Here is a 16140-nt window from a genome sequence, read left to right as displayed (position 1 = left end):
ACTCGGTGCGCCCTCCGCGGACCGGGCGACCCAGTGTGCCGCAAGCGCCGTCCTCTCCGTCCCGCGGACCCCACGCGGAGCCCGGGCGGCTCTGGCCGCGGCCGCACACCGCGCCACGCGTCGAGAGCGCAGGCCCCGAAGGCCCGCCGCGTTGACAGGTGAGCGCGGAGACGCAGGCGTGTGCGTGTGTGTGTGTGTGGGTGTGTGTGTATGTGTGTGTAGGGGTCGGGAAACGACTCCCGCGTCCCGCTCGGTGCGCGACAGCCCTTCGTGCGCGCAGGCCGAGGCCCCGCGCTCCCTGGGTGAACCCTCAAGAACCATCGCGGGGTCCTTCGTGCCCAAGGTCTTGGCTGCTTTAACCTCACCTTGGGCAGTGTGCAGGGCATGCCTGGGAAAGAGGAGGTTCAGAGCAAGAACCCGCATCCCATTGCCATCTCCCGGCGCTCCACTAATACTCTGCTAGTGTGCGTGGCAGCCACGCTTGCCAGGCGTGCCCGCCGGGTGAGGGCGCGGAGACCGTGCGTACAGAGCGCAGGAGCAGAGGGAGAATGAGCGCCGGGATTAGTGGGGAGCAGCAGGACCCTTCTGCTCGACCGCAGACGACGGGAAAAGTTGCAACGAGAGGGTCCCCTGTGTTTGAGGCGGAACTCTGGGTCTGGGGACTTCAGGGCGCGCCCGTCGGAGAGCTGTGACTGATCCTGCCGTGGGGTGGAAGATCCTGAGAATGAGCGCTGTATCCATTTGCCTATCCTCAAGGTGAGATGGAGACTTGTGCCACGGCGGAGCTGCGGAGTTCAGCCGCGGCGGAAACCCGAGGGGCAGGTAACCGGACCGGTGAGGTGCGGTGAGCCGTCCGGGACGCTGAGACCCGCGAGCCCACGGTGCGCACACCGCAAATAGCACACACCAGGACTTGCGGGCTGCGCACTCTCGGGTGCTGCGTTTCCTCTTCTAGGATTCCTCCTGCCCCATGCGCGACTCGACTGAACCGCGGACGTCAGACGCTGGGCAGTGACAGTCCATCGGGTCCGCATTCCGCGAGTCCGCCCTAATTTGTGTCCGAGTGGACCCTGCAGCGTATCGCTGCGCGGACGACGCGGGACTGGCAGCGGGAGGCTGGTCCCCGGCTTGGAAGGCCAGGTCATCCTTCGTCTTCACCCGCCACTTTGCTGACGGCTATGCAGCTCACGAGCAGGGTCAGGGGCTGGTAGGGTGTCGGGGGCCGTCACCTTGCCAGTTGGAGTGATTTGTAGATTTCTGGCTTGGGAAAAACAGACGCGCCACCGTTCTGACTTGGCTTTGTCTTCGGATCCCAGCACCGCCTTGGGGGCGCCCCAGACAGGCTTTTCCCAGAGCGGGGCGCTGATAAGGTACCCCGGGCGAGGCAGGGGGGCAGACAGGAGTCTCTCCGGTGAAGCCCTGCCAGCGCGCCCAGAGCTGGCCCGAAGGGGCTCCCGGCTAGAATCTGGTGGCTGCTGCCTTCTCCTCCCCTTCCGTCTCTGAATCCCGACTCTTTTAGACAGAAATACAACCTCGAAATTAGGGGTTAAAAGTCTCTTCTTAAATGGTACAAGGGCAGAGAGGCGACCACCGGTAGGAAATTGGATCTCCGGCTGCAAAGAGCAGATCCAAGCGGTGAGCGCGTCTGTTTACGTTCCTCTTCGAGATGGTGCCAGGACACGAGTTGATTAAAATAATCTATTGTGTTAAGTGGGTCACCAGGGATTTAAACTGCCCCAGGGACCCCAGAGTAGTGGCTTTCTCTGACTGTACGCACAAGATAAATAAATAGCGGAGAAGAGTTTAAGATAACCCCCATCCCAGGGCAAGGAGTCTTCTTTCACCCCAGGGCTTTTCAGCCCCCACGTCTTTTTCTTTTCTTTTTCTTTTTGAAAGAGGGGGACTTGAAAGGGTGGACTTTTCAAAGCAACGAGGGAAAGAAGTATTTTCAGAAAACCACAGATTCTCTTCTTCTCTCTGGTACACTCCAGCTTACAACAGTAGGGGATCCAGTAACCATCACTGAATAAATTGCACACTCCAAATTGTTAGTATTAATTAATTATTTAAGGGCTCTCTAGAACTTGGATGCTGGGTGTTGTGTTGTAGTGTGTGTATGTGTGTGTATGTGTGTGTTTGTGTGTGTGTGTGTGTGTGTGTGTGTGTGTGTGTTTAACCCCCAGGTCATTGTAGGAATTAAAGTGTTTTGTAAACTTTGTAATTTCACAGGTTTCTTATTTTCTTAAAAGTTCATTTTGAGTGAAATGTTTTGCTAACCCATGCACAATCTATGGGAAATTCAAGTTGGCTAACCTAGTGGTTACACAGGGGAGAGTAGAAACCTGTTACATCCCCACATCTCTGAATGGAAGCTGCCTGCCTTGTCTTTATACTGAAGCCCTTAAGGTTGAAGTATTAAAAATGATATAATGCCAAGAAATTTTATGCCACAAACCCCTCTCCCAAGAAATGCTTGTCAGCAGCAAAGCAGTGCAGAACAAAGTGAAGGACAGATGGAAAACCTAAACCTTCTATGGAAAAGGCATGGGACAGGTAGGGGAGGTGACTTAGCATCCAACTGAAAGGCACAGACCAGGCCAGTGTTATCAGCCTATGTCTTGCATCTGCAAGGAATTGTCTTTACTTTTAACATATGCTCTTAGAAATGTGAAGTGCAACAGTATTTCCTGGGATCAGAAAGGTTTTTTTCTTCACATATGAGCAAAACAGAGAATTATTTGAGTTACAATATTCGTCAAATTTGATTGCATTAGAAACAAGTCCATGTGCCCCTTATTAAATACTGTGCTGTGTGTCTGTAGAATAGTTCTTAAGGACATGTGCTTGGGGGCTCAGAAGAATGGGACTCAAACCCCGACTTCCCCATGAGTCTAGATTCCCTGGTCAGTAAAAGGAAGACGGTATTATCTACCTCCTGTTTTGTTGTGAAAAATCAGTTATAAAGTTCTGTCAAAATTGCGTATTTTGCCTCACATAGGGTTTAAAAATATAGGTAGCTCTTATTATGAGTGGTGGCATTTGGAGAGGCAGTAACATTTTAGGACTTCAAGGTGTACCGTAAGATGATTTTGAAATTAAATCCCAAGACCTGCTCACACAGAGATCAACACACACCTTTTACTACAACACAGAATCTCTGATTTGGCTGTCTCTCAATTGTGCCACTTAGTAAACATTTAACATTCATTACTTTCCAACTTCTTTCCTGTTGACCACAAAAAATTGTATACTATCGTTAACTTCACCAAAAAAAAAATCTTCCAAGAGCCTGGAGAGCCCGTGAGTTGCTTCTCTATGCCCTCTATGATGTTGGACCCCAGCCTGACTTAGCCTGAGTGGTCTTCAACATAGAAAAGATGCAGATAGTGTGTTTGCAGTACACACAGGTGAGATTTATCCTCTACTAGTTTGCCAACTATTTTGGCACAAATTGTCTGAAAACAGAAAATCAACCCAGTAGATTCTTTAGAACATCACTGCTTAATTTCTAAAATTTGACCATCTTTCTAAAAATTAAAGATCCGATTAAAAATGTTTGTCCTTAAAGATTTAATCCTAAGAGAAAGAAATAGGGTCTTCTATAATTGGGCCTGCACTTAGAGCCTTTGCTGTCATTTCCATCTTTTTCTTTTTTTTTTTTTAATGCTGGTAAATAATTTGCTGTCACGCCTGTTGAATAGCTTTCTAAAACATTGATCAGACATTCAGCCACAGACATCTGGCTTGCTGATCGTTGTCTCCTCACTGTTAATCCCACTCAGCACTCCATTTAACTGATTACAAGCAGGTTGGTTAGCTAAAATGAGAAATACAGCGAGAAGAGTGCTGAAAGGAGCTGGCCTAAACTTTCCCAAAGACACTGAGGATATTAGAAACAGGTTACATACACATAGCACTTTTATTCCTCAGTCCCAAGAATTAGAGGATTCTATTGTTATGGCCTGGTGAAGGTTAGAATAAATCACCATGACCTGCACAGGACAATAGTGGCTGATATGGGTTATCTTTGGGCAGATGTTTGCTTTTGATCACTCACGGTAACCTGAAGGAAAGCATCAGGGAGAGAAGACATACTTTGAGAGTATCTATGTCAGGGGAGGACAGTGGTAAAGGGGAAAAAAACGTAGGGGTGGGTGGGTCTTGCTGGTGGGAAACAGTTGCAGAGAAAACTCACAATGAAAATATAATCACATGATTTGGTGAAGCAGAAATGCATTGAGGGGCAGCCTTTGGAAAGAAGAATATTATCTGCAAAGGAGAAATAAGGGAGATCTTTGTAGGTGCCTAATGCACTCTGGGTCCATGAGTTGCAGCTTTAATTTAATAATGTGAGTGGATCATTTCAGAATGCAAGTTACCAGAAATGTTTTCAGCTCATAGTTGAATATGGGTGATAATCCATAAGACCTAAATCTGGGTTGGCCTTTGCTTCAATTTTTTATAACGGGGCACTCTGCTAGATGTCAAGGTGAAGAATTTATCTGCAAGAAATTTACATTTTCTTGGTTTCCCTCATGTCTAGATATTTACAGATTGCAAATTATTTAGTGACAATACAGTTGGAATTTCAAGAACACATCAGTCCTATTTCCTTCAAAGCATGATCAAGATCATTTGGTGTGGGGGGAGGCTGAATGATTGACCACGATGACTTGACAGAGCCCTGGTACTACTGCTAAGTATAGTTTTCATCCCCCCGGCGCCCCACCCCCCACCTTACTCATGTGGGACATGCAGAGTTCTCAGAGCATTGCTCTAAGAAGTTGAGGTCTCTGTTGACTGAGATTCATAAAGTGTTTTTTTTTCTTCTCTTCAAATAACTAGTTATAAGATTTAAGAACTCAAAAGCTGAAGATATTAAAGAGTAAGCTTTAAATTTCTATGTAGCCATTTCATAATATTTTTTCACACATAATCTTATTTTGAGAAAAAATTTACTTTTCTTAAAAAGAATCTGTCACTCTAGACCCCTTTTTCTTATGGGGTTTGCACACTCCCATAGGAACAGGAAGTTGGTCCAAATTAAAGCAGAAAACCACAGTTGACTAATTTTGAATTTACTGCTTTACTCTTGGTTTCTGCCCAAGTGAATCCAATGGCTTCAATGGGAAAATAAACCCCACGGTGTTCTCCAGGGACCTGGTAAAAAGTAGTGAGTATTTGGAGTTTTCCTAGAAAAAGGAAGAGAAGTATTAAGAAGCTCCCAAGGCTAGAAGGAGACAGAAATCAAAAATTGGCTCTGCTCATCAGCTTGTGGGAATGCATTTTAAATGCAAAGAACAGAAGTTTTGCTGGTCAATGTGGTCCATGACAATCATCATTAAATAAAAGAGCCTACTCTGCCAGGAATGAAAGAGGAGGTAATGAATAAGCCCTTAGAACTCTCAAACTTGGTTTTATTTAATGTCAGATGGAAAAATGCCAGATAAGAAAAGATGAATATAAAGAAGGTCCTACGCGGTGAAGAGAAAGAAAACTGCATTTTTTGGATAGATGTTTGTAGGTAGGGCTGGCCCCATGACCCCATGACTCGAACCTGTCCTGTGAAGTCATCATACATTCCTGGTCAAGTCTCAGATTGGCCTCTGTGATGCTGGCTCTGTAGTCTTGCTCTGGAGGCTCCAGTTTTTCTCGAGGCCCCTTTTAGGAGTGATGGGGAAGATACGGCTGTCTTATGTGCTCCCCTTGGAAATGCGCAGAGACTGAATTTTAGTTTAGATCCTGGCCTGGAATTGAGTGAAGAACAGAAACTTTGAAAGCTTCCCAAATTCACACTGTATTTGCTCAGGAGACTGGATTGTCATAGCTCAAGTTGTCCTGGTCTCTGGAGAAAATCAGACTGTTTTGTAACTGGGTTGTCCTCATGAGCAATTTTTTTTAAAGACAAAACAAGGAAATTAATTTTTTGTTGTTGGTGAGGCCAAAAAGGCTCTGTTTAAAGAACAGGGATGTTGTAACATAAACTGACAAAAGCCAGGGAGTCTGTAGTCAGAGCGGGAGCTAAATGTCACTATCAGCTGCAAACTTGAACTTGCCCAAAAGTATTAGGTTAATGTTTAAAAGGTGCCATTTAAGAATATCTTGATTTTCATATTTAATTGTCTTAATTTGACATTATCCTTAGGGTTGCATGGTCTTTACTACAGGACTTGCCCTTTAGAGGATGTAGAGTCTACCCTGCCTTTGTCTTTGAAAGGTAACTGTTGCAGCTACTAATTCCAGCCTATATTGTTCCTAGGGGGGTGTGATGAGGTTACTGTTCAATTGCACTTAGTGGTTATCATGTGTCACCCTGGTGGTCAGAAGGGAGCAGGCAAATGGGTGCTTCACAGCTGTGTCCTTGGGTTCAGAACCACAATGGCAGTACAAGACAGGGGAAGCCTCGGGATCCATCAGGCTCGCTGTTATAGCCTGAAGAGGGAGGCTGTGAATTTGAAACTGCACTCATTGAAAAGAAAATCCTTTCACATTTTCACAGCACCTTCCATGCCCCATAGCTGTGGGTACCACAGACCTTGCTGTTCCAAGCTTGTTAGAAAGGCAGATCCACTGAATGACAATCTGCATTGTAACGATATCCCCGGGTGATTGTCTGCAAAGTCAGGTCCGAGAAGTACTGTCCCAGGAGAATCTTAATACTCTGATGCTTCTCTCTTGCCCCCTCCTTTTGAAAAATACATGTCTCCTGTTCTTCCTTCTCTGTCTGCCCCCACCTTCCTTGAATATAGTGCTTTGAAATAGTCTTCTTTTCTCTGATTTACACTCCTCATTCCATTCATTTTTCTCTCTCTCCATCTTTGCTTTCCTTTTTTTTTTTTTTCTTTTTGGTCAGTTTTCCTATAGCCTCCTCTTCTCTTATTTTAATTTTTTTCCATTGTTCATATGCCGTTGTTCCTTCTGACCCATATCTAACTGCAGACCCAGTCATAATAATTCACTATCATAAACTTATTCAACATATCTCTGCACTTACCTATGCAAATATTTGCACACACCTGTTTTCTTGTGCCCACTTTCTACCTTGTAAATTTCATATACACATCCATGCACATACACACGTATATGTGAAGGACATGTTTCATCATTTGGAAGTATATCATGGTATTTGTTGTTGTTCAGTTGCTAAGTTGTGTCTGACTCTGCAACCCCATGGATTGCAGCACACCAGGCTTCCCTGTCCTTCACTGTCTCCCAGAGTTTGCTCAGATTTATGTCTGTTGAGTTGGTGATGCTTTCTAACCATCTCATCCTCTGCCAGCCCCTTCTCCTTTTGCCTTCAAACTTTCCCAGCATCAGGGTCTTTTCCAGTGAGTCAGCTCTTCAGTGGTCAAAGTATTAGAGCATCAGCTTCAGCATCAGTCCTTCCAATGAATATTCAGGGTTGATGTCCCTTAGGGTTGACTGGTTTGATCTTCTTGCAGTCCAAGGGATTCTCAAGAATCTTCTCCAGCACCACAATTCAAAAGCAGCAATTCTGCACTCTGCCTTCTTTATGGTCCAACTCTCACATCCATAGATGACTACTGGAAAAACCATAGTTTTGACTATATGGACCTTTGTCATCAAAGTGATATCTTTGCTTTTTAATATGCTGTCTATGTTGTCATAGCTTTTGTTCTAAGAAGCAAGCATCTTTTAACTTCATGGCTGTAGTCACCATCCACAGTGATTTGGGAGCCCAGGAAGAGAAAAATCTGTCCCTGCTTCTACTTTTTCACCTACTATTTGCCATGAAGTGATGGGACTGGATGGCACGATCTTTATTTTTTTAATGCTGAATCTCAAGCCAGCTTTTTCACTCTCTTCTTTCATCCTCATCAAGAGATTCTTTAGTCCCTGTTCACTTTCTGCCATTAGAGGAGTATCATCTGCATATCTGAGGTTATTTCTCCTGGCAGTCTTGATTCCAGCCTGTGATTCATCTAACCCAGCATTTTGCACCATGTACTCTGCATATAGTTAAATAAGCAGAGTGACAATACACAGCCTTGTCCTCCTCCTTTCCCAGTTTAGAACCAGTCAGTTGCTCCATGTCCAGTTCTAACTGTTGCTTCTTGACCCACATACAGGTTTCTCAAGAGACAGGTAAGGCAGTCTGGTACTTCCATCTCTTTAAGAATTTTTCAGTTTGTTGTGATCCAAACTATCAAAGGCTTTAGCATAGTCAATGAACCAGAAGTAGATGCTTTTCTGGAATTCCCTTCCTTTCTCTATGATCCAACAAATGTTGGCAGTTTGATCTCTGGTTCCTCTTCCTTTTCTAAATCCTGGTTGTACATCTGGAAGTTCTTGGTTCAGGTACTGCTGAAGCCTAGCTTGAAGGATTTTGAGCAGAGTGACCTTGCTAGCATGTGAAACACACATAATTGTGCGGTAGTTTGAACATTCTTTGGCAATGCCCTTCTTTGGGATTGGAATGAAAACTGACCATTCCCAGTCCTGTGGCCAATGCTGAGTTTTCTAAACTTGCTGACACACTGGAGGCTTCCCTGGTGGCTCAGACAGTAAAAAATATGCCTGCAATGCAGGAGACCTCAGGAAGATCCCCTGGAGAAGGGAATGACTACCCACTCCAGTATTCTTGCCTGGAGAATTCCATAGCCAGAGGAGTCTGGCAGGCTACAGCCCATGGGGTCTCAAAGAATCTGACACGACTCATGACTGAGCAACTTTTTTCGAGTGCAGCACTTTAACAGCATCAACTTTTAGAATTTTAAATAGCTCAACTGGAATTCCATCACCCCCATTCACTTACTTTACACTTCAGGATGTCCGGCTCTAGGTGAGTGACCACACCATCATGGTTACCTGGTCATGAAGACCTTTTCTCTACAGTTCTTCTGTGTATTCATGTCACCTTTTCTTAATCTCTTCTGTTTCTGGGAAGTCCTTACCATTTCTGTCCTTTATCATGCCCATCCTTGCATGAAACGTTCCCTTTATATCTTGAAGAGATTTCTAATTTTTCCCGTTCTATTTTTTCCTCTATTTCTTTGCATTTTTCTCTTAAGCACCCCGCTCTTTTTTTTTTTTTAATTTTTCCCTTGTTATTCTCTGTAACTTTGCATTCATTTGGGTATATCTTTCCCTTTACCCTTGGCTTCTCTTCTTTTCTCAGCTATTTTAAAGCCTCCTAAGAAAACCATTTGCCTTCTTGCATTTCTTTTTCTTTGGGATGGTTTTGGTCACTGCCTGTTGTACAATGTTATGAACCTCCAATCGTGGTTCTTCAGGCACTCTACCAGATCTAATACCTTGAATCTATTGATCACCTCCACTGTATAATCATAGGGATTTGATTTAGGTCATACCTGAATGATATAGTGGTTTTCCCTACTTTCTTCAGTTTAAGCCTGAATTTTGCAACGAGGTGCTCATGATCTGAGCCACAGTCAGCTCCCAGTCTTATTTTTGCTGACTGGATAGAGCTTCTCCATCTTCAGCTGCAAAGAACATAATCAGTCTGATTTCATTATTGACCATTTGGTGATGTCCATGTGTAGAACTATCTCTTGGGTTGTTGGAAAAGAGTGCTTGCCATGACCAGCATGTTCTCTTGACAAATCTCTGTTAGCCTTTGCCCTGCTTCATTTTGTACTCTAAGGCCAAACTTGCCTGTTACTCCAGGTACATTTCGACTTTACTTTTGCATTCCAATTCCCCATGATGAAAAGGACATTTTCTTTTTTTTTGGTGTTAGTTCCAGAAGGTGTTGTCAGTCTTCACAGAACTGGTCAACTTCAGCTTCTTCAGCACCAGTGGTTGGGGCATAGACTTGGATTACTATGATGTTGAATGGTTTGCCTTGGAAATGAACCAAGATCATTCTGTCATTTTTGAGGCTGCACCCAAGTACTGCATTTCAGATTCTTTTGTTGACTATGAAGGCTACTCAATTTCTTCTAAGGGATTCTTGCCCACAGTAGTAGATATAATGGTCAATTAAAGTTGCCCATTCCGGTCCATTTTAGTTCACGGATCTCTAAGATGTTGATGTTCAATCTTGCCATCTCCTGCCTGACCATGTCCAATTTACCTTGATTTGTGGACCTAACATTCCAGGTGACTATGTAATATTGTTCTTTATAGCACTGGAGTTTACTTTCACCACCAGACACATCCCACAACTGCAAGTCATTTCTGCTTTGGCTCAGCCACTTCATTCTTTCTGAAGCTACTAGTAATTGCCCTCTGCTCTTCCCCCGTAGCCTACTGGACACCGTCTGACCTGGGCAGGTGGGGGGAATCATATTCTGGTGTCATATCTTTTTGCCTTTTTGTATGGCTCACGGGTGGGTTCGCTGGTGGCTCAGTGCAGTGCAGGAGACTCAGGAGATGCAGGTTCTGTTCCTGGGTTGGGAAGATCCCCTGTAGGAGGAAATGGCAACCCACTCCAGTATTTTTGCCTGGAGAATCCCATGAACAAAGGAACCTGGTGGGCCACAATCCATAGAGCCGCAAAGAGTCCAACACGACTGAGTGATTGAACACACACGCACACTGTTCATGGGATTTTCAGGCAAGAATACTGGAGTGGGTTGCTATTTCCTGCTGCAGGAGATCTACCCCTACCCAGGGATTGAACCTGTGTCTCCTGAGTCTCCTGCATTGGCAGGCAGATTCTTTACCACTCAGCCACCTTAGAATTCCCAGTTGAGTCCGCATCTTGGCTTATTTGCTGTATAACTCTGGATGAGCTAATTCATGGCTTCATGGGTCAGAGGGTAATGAGAATAGCAGTACCTAATTCCTGGAGATATTGTGAAAACAAAAGAAATCACTTACATCAAGTGTTTACCAAGTGCCTGATAAAATACTGGCTGTTTTATTAATGCTTTTGTTAATTAACTTTTCCATTTTTCATGCCTCCTCTCTCTGTCTCCTCTCTTTAGCATGAGCCGCACAGCCTACACTGTGGGAGCCCTGCTTCTCCTCTTGGGGACCCTGTTGCCAGCTGCTGAGGGGAAAAAGAAGGGGTCCCAAGGGGCTATTCCCCCACCAGACAAGGCCCAGCACAATGACTCCGAGCAGACTCAGTCTCCCCAGCAGCCTGGCTCCAGGAACCGGGGGCGGGGCCAGGGGCGGGGCACTGCCATGCCCGGAGAGGAGGTGCTGGAGTCCAGCCAGGAGGCCCTGCATGTGACAGAGCGCAAATACCTGAAGCGAGACTGGTGCAAAACCCAACCGCTGAAGCAGACCATCCACGAGGAGGGCTGCAACAGCCGCACCATCATCAACCGCTTCTGCTACGGCCAGTGCAACTCCTTCTACATCCCCAGGCACATCCGGAAGGAGGAGGGCTCCTTTCAGTCCTGCTCCTTTTGCAAGCCCAAGAAATTCACCACCATGATGGTCACGCTCAACTGTCCTGAACTCCAGCCACCCACCAAGAAGAAGAGGGTCACGCGTGTCAAGCAGTGTCGTTGTATATCCATCGATTTGGATTAAAGCCAGGCACACCCAGCCTGTCCTTGGGATGCAGGCCCCAGGCGGGCCCAGAGACAGACCTCAATCAACCTGATTCTTTCTTGGCTTAAACCTAGCGGCGAGAAGGACCACCAGCTGCCTCCTCCCAGGAGCCTGCTAGTGGGTAGTTTGTGTGCCTGAGTGTTTGTGGGTGCCTGTGGGTGTTTGCAGACACCAGAGGAAACACAGTCTCTGCTAGAGGGCACTTCCTAGTATGTAAATGTATCTGCTTCCTTGCAGGATGACACAGAAAACCCAAGCTACTACCCCAGGCACTTTGGGGGGAGGGGGTGGTGGGCAGGCTGCGGTCTGGGTCTGCCTTGGTCTTCCACATGCCCTCCTGGGGACCAGATCCTCCCTTCCAAATGAATATTAATGGAGAGGCTTCTCTGAGGGCAGGAGACCTGTTTTGTGCTGCCCTGGCCTTGGACAAGATGTTTTACCCTGTGCTTGCTTCCCTCCTTTCTCTTCCCTCTCACAGTCCATCCCTTCTTAGGATCTCAGTGACTATTTCTGTCCACCACCTTCCCTGTCAAGGGTTCTAAAGCAACTTGCTCGATCATAGATGCAAATGTTTCCTATTTGGGGAAGACCTTTCAGACTCTGGGGGAAGCCGATGGCGCAAGGGCAAGAAGAATAGAGGGCTGAGAGAAGAGAGAGATGGCAGGTGAGGCCCAGTTGGTCCAGCAAAATTCAGGCGGGAGATGGGCAGAGTGTGGAAAGGCCAACCTCCAAACACAGTGAGACCCATGCTTTAGCAAATTTTCCCCTGATGTTTAAAGAAGAGAAATAGAATTGCCAAAAAATCATTAACTTTGGCAGTCACTGTGACTGTTGAAATTAGCTGTAACTCAATACCAAACTTAAAACATAAATATTGACCACTCCTATTTTCAGAACCAAGTGAGTGAAACCAAAACAGCCCCTCCTGCTTTGCCCCTCAGATGGACAAAAGATGTAATTCAGAAACTCCTACACAGGAATAGGAAAAAGACAAAACCCTCATAAGCAAAAGGTCTTAGTATCTGTCCTTTTGGCTGAGTTATCATCACCTTTTCCCCGGTTCATTGTTTCTGTGTGGTGCTTCTGAGAATCACAGTCCTGTTGGATAAATATACTGTCTTTGCTGAGTGTACCTGACAGTGAGGGACCCGGCTGAGATAAGAGAGTTTAGGGCCTGCTCCTTTCCACTCATTTGGGGTTGGTTTTAGCCATCGTTAGGAGACTGAGCCGGAGAAGGCAATGGCAACCCACTCCAGTATTCTTGCCTGGAGAATCCCAGGGACGGGGGAGCCTGGTGGGCTGCCGTCTATGGGGTCACACAGAGTCAGACACGACTGAAGTGATTTAACAGCAGTAGCAGCAGCAGCAGGAGATTGAGCTGGAGAGCAGAGCAGAGTAAGGCAAGGAAGGCAATTGCTTCTGGCTAAGGAGTAGTTAAAAGGCAGGGAGGAGATGTAAGGCGTATGACCTGCATTCTTCCTTCACCCTCCGAGGATCTAAGGGAAACCCCAGTTAAGAAATCAGAGCATTTGTGTGCATTAGTTGTCATACTGCTGGTAGGATTTATGTAACATTATAGCCACTCGGAACCTACCGGTAGTTGCTGTTCTCTGATTAAACTTGGGTTATTTGCAATGCCTATTTAGGATTTATCTAATGGCCAAAGTGCAGGGTGGGGAAACCTTCCTGCATTTTGGATTTGGCCAACCTGCTTTCTTCAAGCCTGAGCTTTTATATGTAAACCACCCCACCCCCGTACTCTTTTTGCCTTGCATCTTCTCAATCTAACCAGCCAAGTCATGTGTAACATGGGAAACAAACACCATGGACTTGCATTTAGGCTGCCCATGAAGGCTCTCGCGTTCAAAGAATCATTGCAACTAAAGAGGCTGCTTTTATTTTATTTTTGTTTTGGTCCAGTGCTCTCCCCACTAACAACTAAATAGGAACCATACTTTGAAGCAGAAAGTCATCTTGAACACCCAAAATATTGAGTCTAATTTTAAAACGTTGGAACTCACTACTGATGATTCTACACTAGGAGAATTTGTGCTAACACATAGTCTGTGCATTTCACATCCACGGTAGCCCCTGCCCCAAATCCTTCTATCGTCCACATCCTCCAACAATAAAGCACAGAATGGATTTAATTAAGCATGCAAATACTAAGCTAGAATTTTGAGGGTGGGAGAGAAGAAAGGAGAAGGAGCTGAAAATATACAACCACACTAGAGAGGAAAAATGACATTCAGAACCAGCAGACACCAAATCTCTCTTGTTTTAACTGCCACAAGCTTGCAATTTTGTTAAAAAGAGATGACTTAAGTTGGCAGCAGGAATCTTCTTTTAGTAGCTTGTACCACAGTTTTGCATGTAAGTTGGATTTGGCTAAAGTGAAGAGAATTTGCTCAAAATGAACTTCACTGGGATAATAAGCAACATAATTGCCCTAAAAGCACAGCACTACCCAAAGAAGGGGATGTCTGCTTTTCTTTTTGTGCCTATATTAAAACTAGCCCAAGTCCCATGCATCTTCCAACATTTATTGAAAGTGCCATATCTGTTAATATTGTATTGGAGTCACTGATGATGTAATGATATGTTTTTTTCATTACTATAGTAGAATTTTTATGGCAAGATACTTGTGATCTAGATCTTTCCTATTAAAATAATGCCAAACACCAAATATGAATTTTATGATGTACACTTTGTGCTTGGCATTAAAAGAGAAAAACACACATCCTGCATCTGTAAGTTGTTTTTTGTTATTGTAGTTCTGCAAAGTTAAAAAATGTAAGCGAATAATCTGGAGGAAAGGATAATTTCCACTGTGTGGAATGTGAATAGTTAAACAAAAAGTTATGGTTATTTAATGTAATTATTAACTCAAATCCTTTGGTCACTGTGATTTCAAGCATTTTTTTTTTCTCCTTAATATAACTTCCTCTGAGTTGAGCAAAGAAGAAGCTGGCACATTGTATGTTGTTGGAGGTTTTTATCAGGTCAGAGGGAAACAATAAAATCTTGACACATCTGAACTTGCTTATAGAGTCAAGACCTGAGCTTTTATTTTTATAATTGAATGTTCCTTAAAGGTTAACATTTCTGAGGCATCCTAAGAGAGATCTTAAATGTTATTTTGGAAGAATTAAATATGCATATACTAATAGCAAATAATAATGAATTGTCCACAAGTCCGTTTATGGAGAAAGTCTAAAGTAAAAAATGTATGTACAGAACATTTATAAATGACAAGTTAATGCTAAAGAGTGAAAGTAGTTCTACTGATTTGTCATTCTCAATATATTTAATATCAACTGCATTATGTATTATGTCTGCTTTAATCATTTGAAAAACAGAATTATGATGACTATGATCAAGGTCCTTTGCTGTCTATGAGGATAAAGGGGGGATTTGGTAGTCTCATAAAAGCTAATTTGGTGGAAAGCAAAGTTTTATGATTCTGTAACTAGAATTTAACTTCACCCCAATAATGTTATATATAACCTTTCCCAAAGAACAGCCAATAAATTGAACCTCTTCTCTGTGTGTGTGTTTCACTGGTAGTGTTCACAGGATAGAGCTGGAGCAGGGACTCATTTGTTGTCATGGGAAGTGAGGTAGAAAATAGATCATGAGCTCTCTTGTGATCTGAAAAGAAATTTATTTCCTTCATTCACACTTTCCAGATCTCGCTTGATTTCAGGACACCTCAGGCAATGGCAGTTAGAGGTAGGGGAAAGCTGGTGAGCAGTAAAAAGTACCAACCTCTTCCCCAGAGCCAGAAGGAAGAGTTAAAATGCTTCTGAGAAGCCTTCAGATAGTGGAAGAATCATCACGCTGAAATGGTAATAGCTTTATTCTTGAGGTATTCAAGGGAAGAGGGGGAGAAAGATTTGGGGCTCAGTAGAAGAAGGAGCTTTCTAATAATGAGAGTGATTCAGCAATGCACTGAGCTATCTTTGAGATATAGTCAACTCCCTTGGAAATATTAAAACATATACTTGATATCATTTGATAGGGATTTGAGACATTGTGAGTTATTGCCCTGGTTATGCAACTGAATGAATGGATTTCTGACGTCCCTTCCTACTTAGGTGTGCAATACAGGATTGCTGCTACGTTTTGGTGCTCTAACAGTGATAATGAAAATGCCTATGCCAGACACTGTCAAGGATTTTAATTATTTTCCACTTAATTTTCATAGTGACTCAACAATGTGTGTACCATTATGATCACTGCTAGGAAATAGTGAATTCTTGTCTTACTACAGCACCTATGCCCTTAAACACTGGAAAGTTGTGAGATTTTTCAGCTTACCAGTTTGTTCTTTTAAGGATAGAGCGCATCAGTTTAAAAACAGATCCAGTCTTGACTATTTGCATCTAATGATCAAGGCCACCCTGAAGTTGTATTGGTATCATCCTGATGGCATCATCAGGAACTCCTGTTCTGAAGCATTCAAAGTCTATTTGCCACCTCTTTTTGTCATGGCCTCCTTGGACTGAGAGGGGAAAAAAAGTGGCAAGTCCCAAAAAGACAGTGTCCTCAGAAAAATCACAGGCACACCTAGGAGATAATATCTGGACAGGGTTTGAAAAGGTAGTGGGACTGGAAAGAGAAATATGTTCTAGGTTTCAAAAAAGTATG

At 44.2% G+C, this 16140-nt stretch overlaps 1 protein-coding gene across 4 annotated transcripts; it reads left to right on the top strand.

Annotated features, from left to right (window-relative positions):
• Nucleotides 1-15039, top strand: GREM1 (gremlin 1, DAN family BMP antagonist). 4 transcript variants are annotated; one of them, XM_042252232.1, is made up of 3 exons: nt 1-158; nt 757-881; nt 10914-15039. In XM_042252232.1, the coding sequence occupies exon 3, from the start codon at nt 10915-10917 to the stop codon at nt 11467-11469; it is 555 nt and encodes a 184-aa protein (XP_042108166.1). In that variant the 5' UTR covers nt 1-158; nt 757-881; nt 10914; the 3' UTR covers nt 11470-15039. The 4 variants fall into 4 exon arrangements, with proteins under 4 accessions (XP_042108166.1, XP_012036542.3, XP_042108165.1 ...); XM_012181152.4 differs by lacking the exon at nt 757-881; XM_042252231.2 differs by lacking the exons at nt 1-158; nt 757-881 and adding an exon at nt 527-756.
• The last annotated feature ends 1101 nt before the right edge of the window (nt 15040-16140 follow it).

This window comes from Ovis aries, chromosome 7 (assembly GCF_016772045.2).
Source record: "Ovis aries strain OAR_USU_Benz2616 breed Rambouillet chromosome 7, ARS-UI_Ramb_v3.0, whole genome shotgun sequence".
Classification (NCBI taxonomy): Eukaryota; Metazoa; Chordata; class Mammalia; order Artiodactyla; family Bovidae; genus Ovis; species Ovis aries.
The sequence above is the reverse complement of the archived record's forward strand: the minus strand, read 5'-3'. Positions and strand labels throughout refer to the sequence as shown.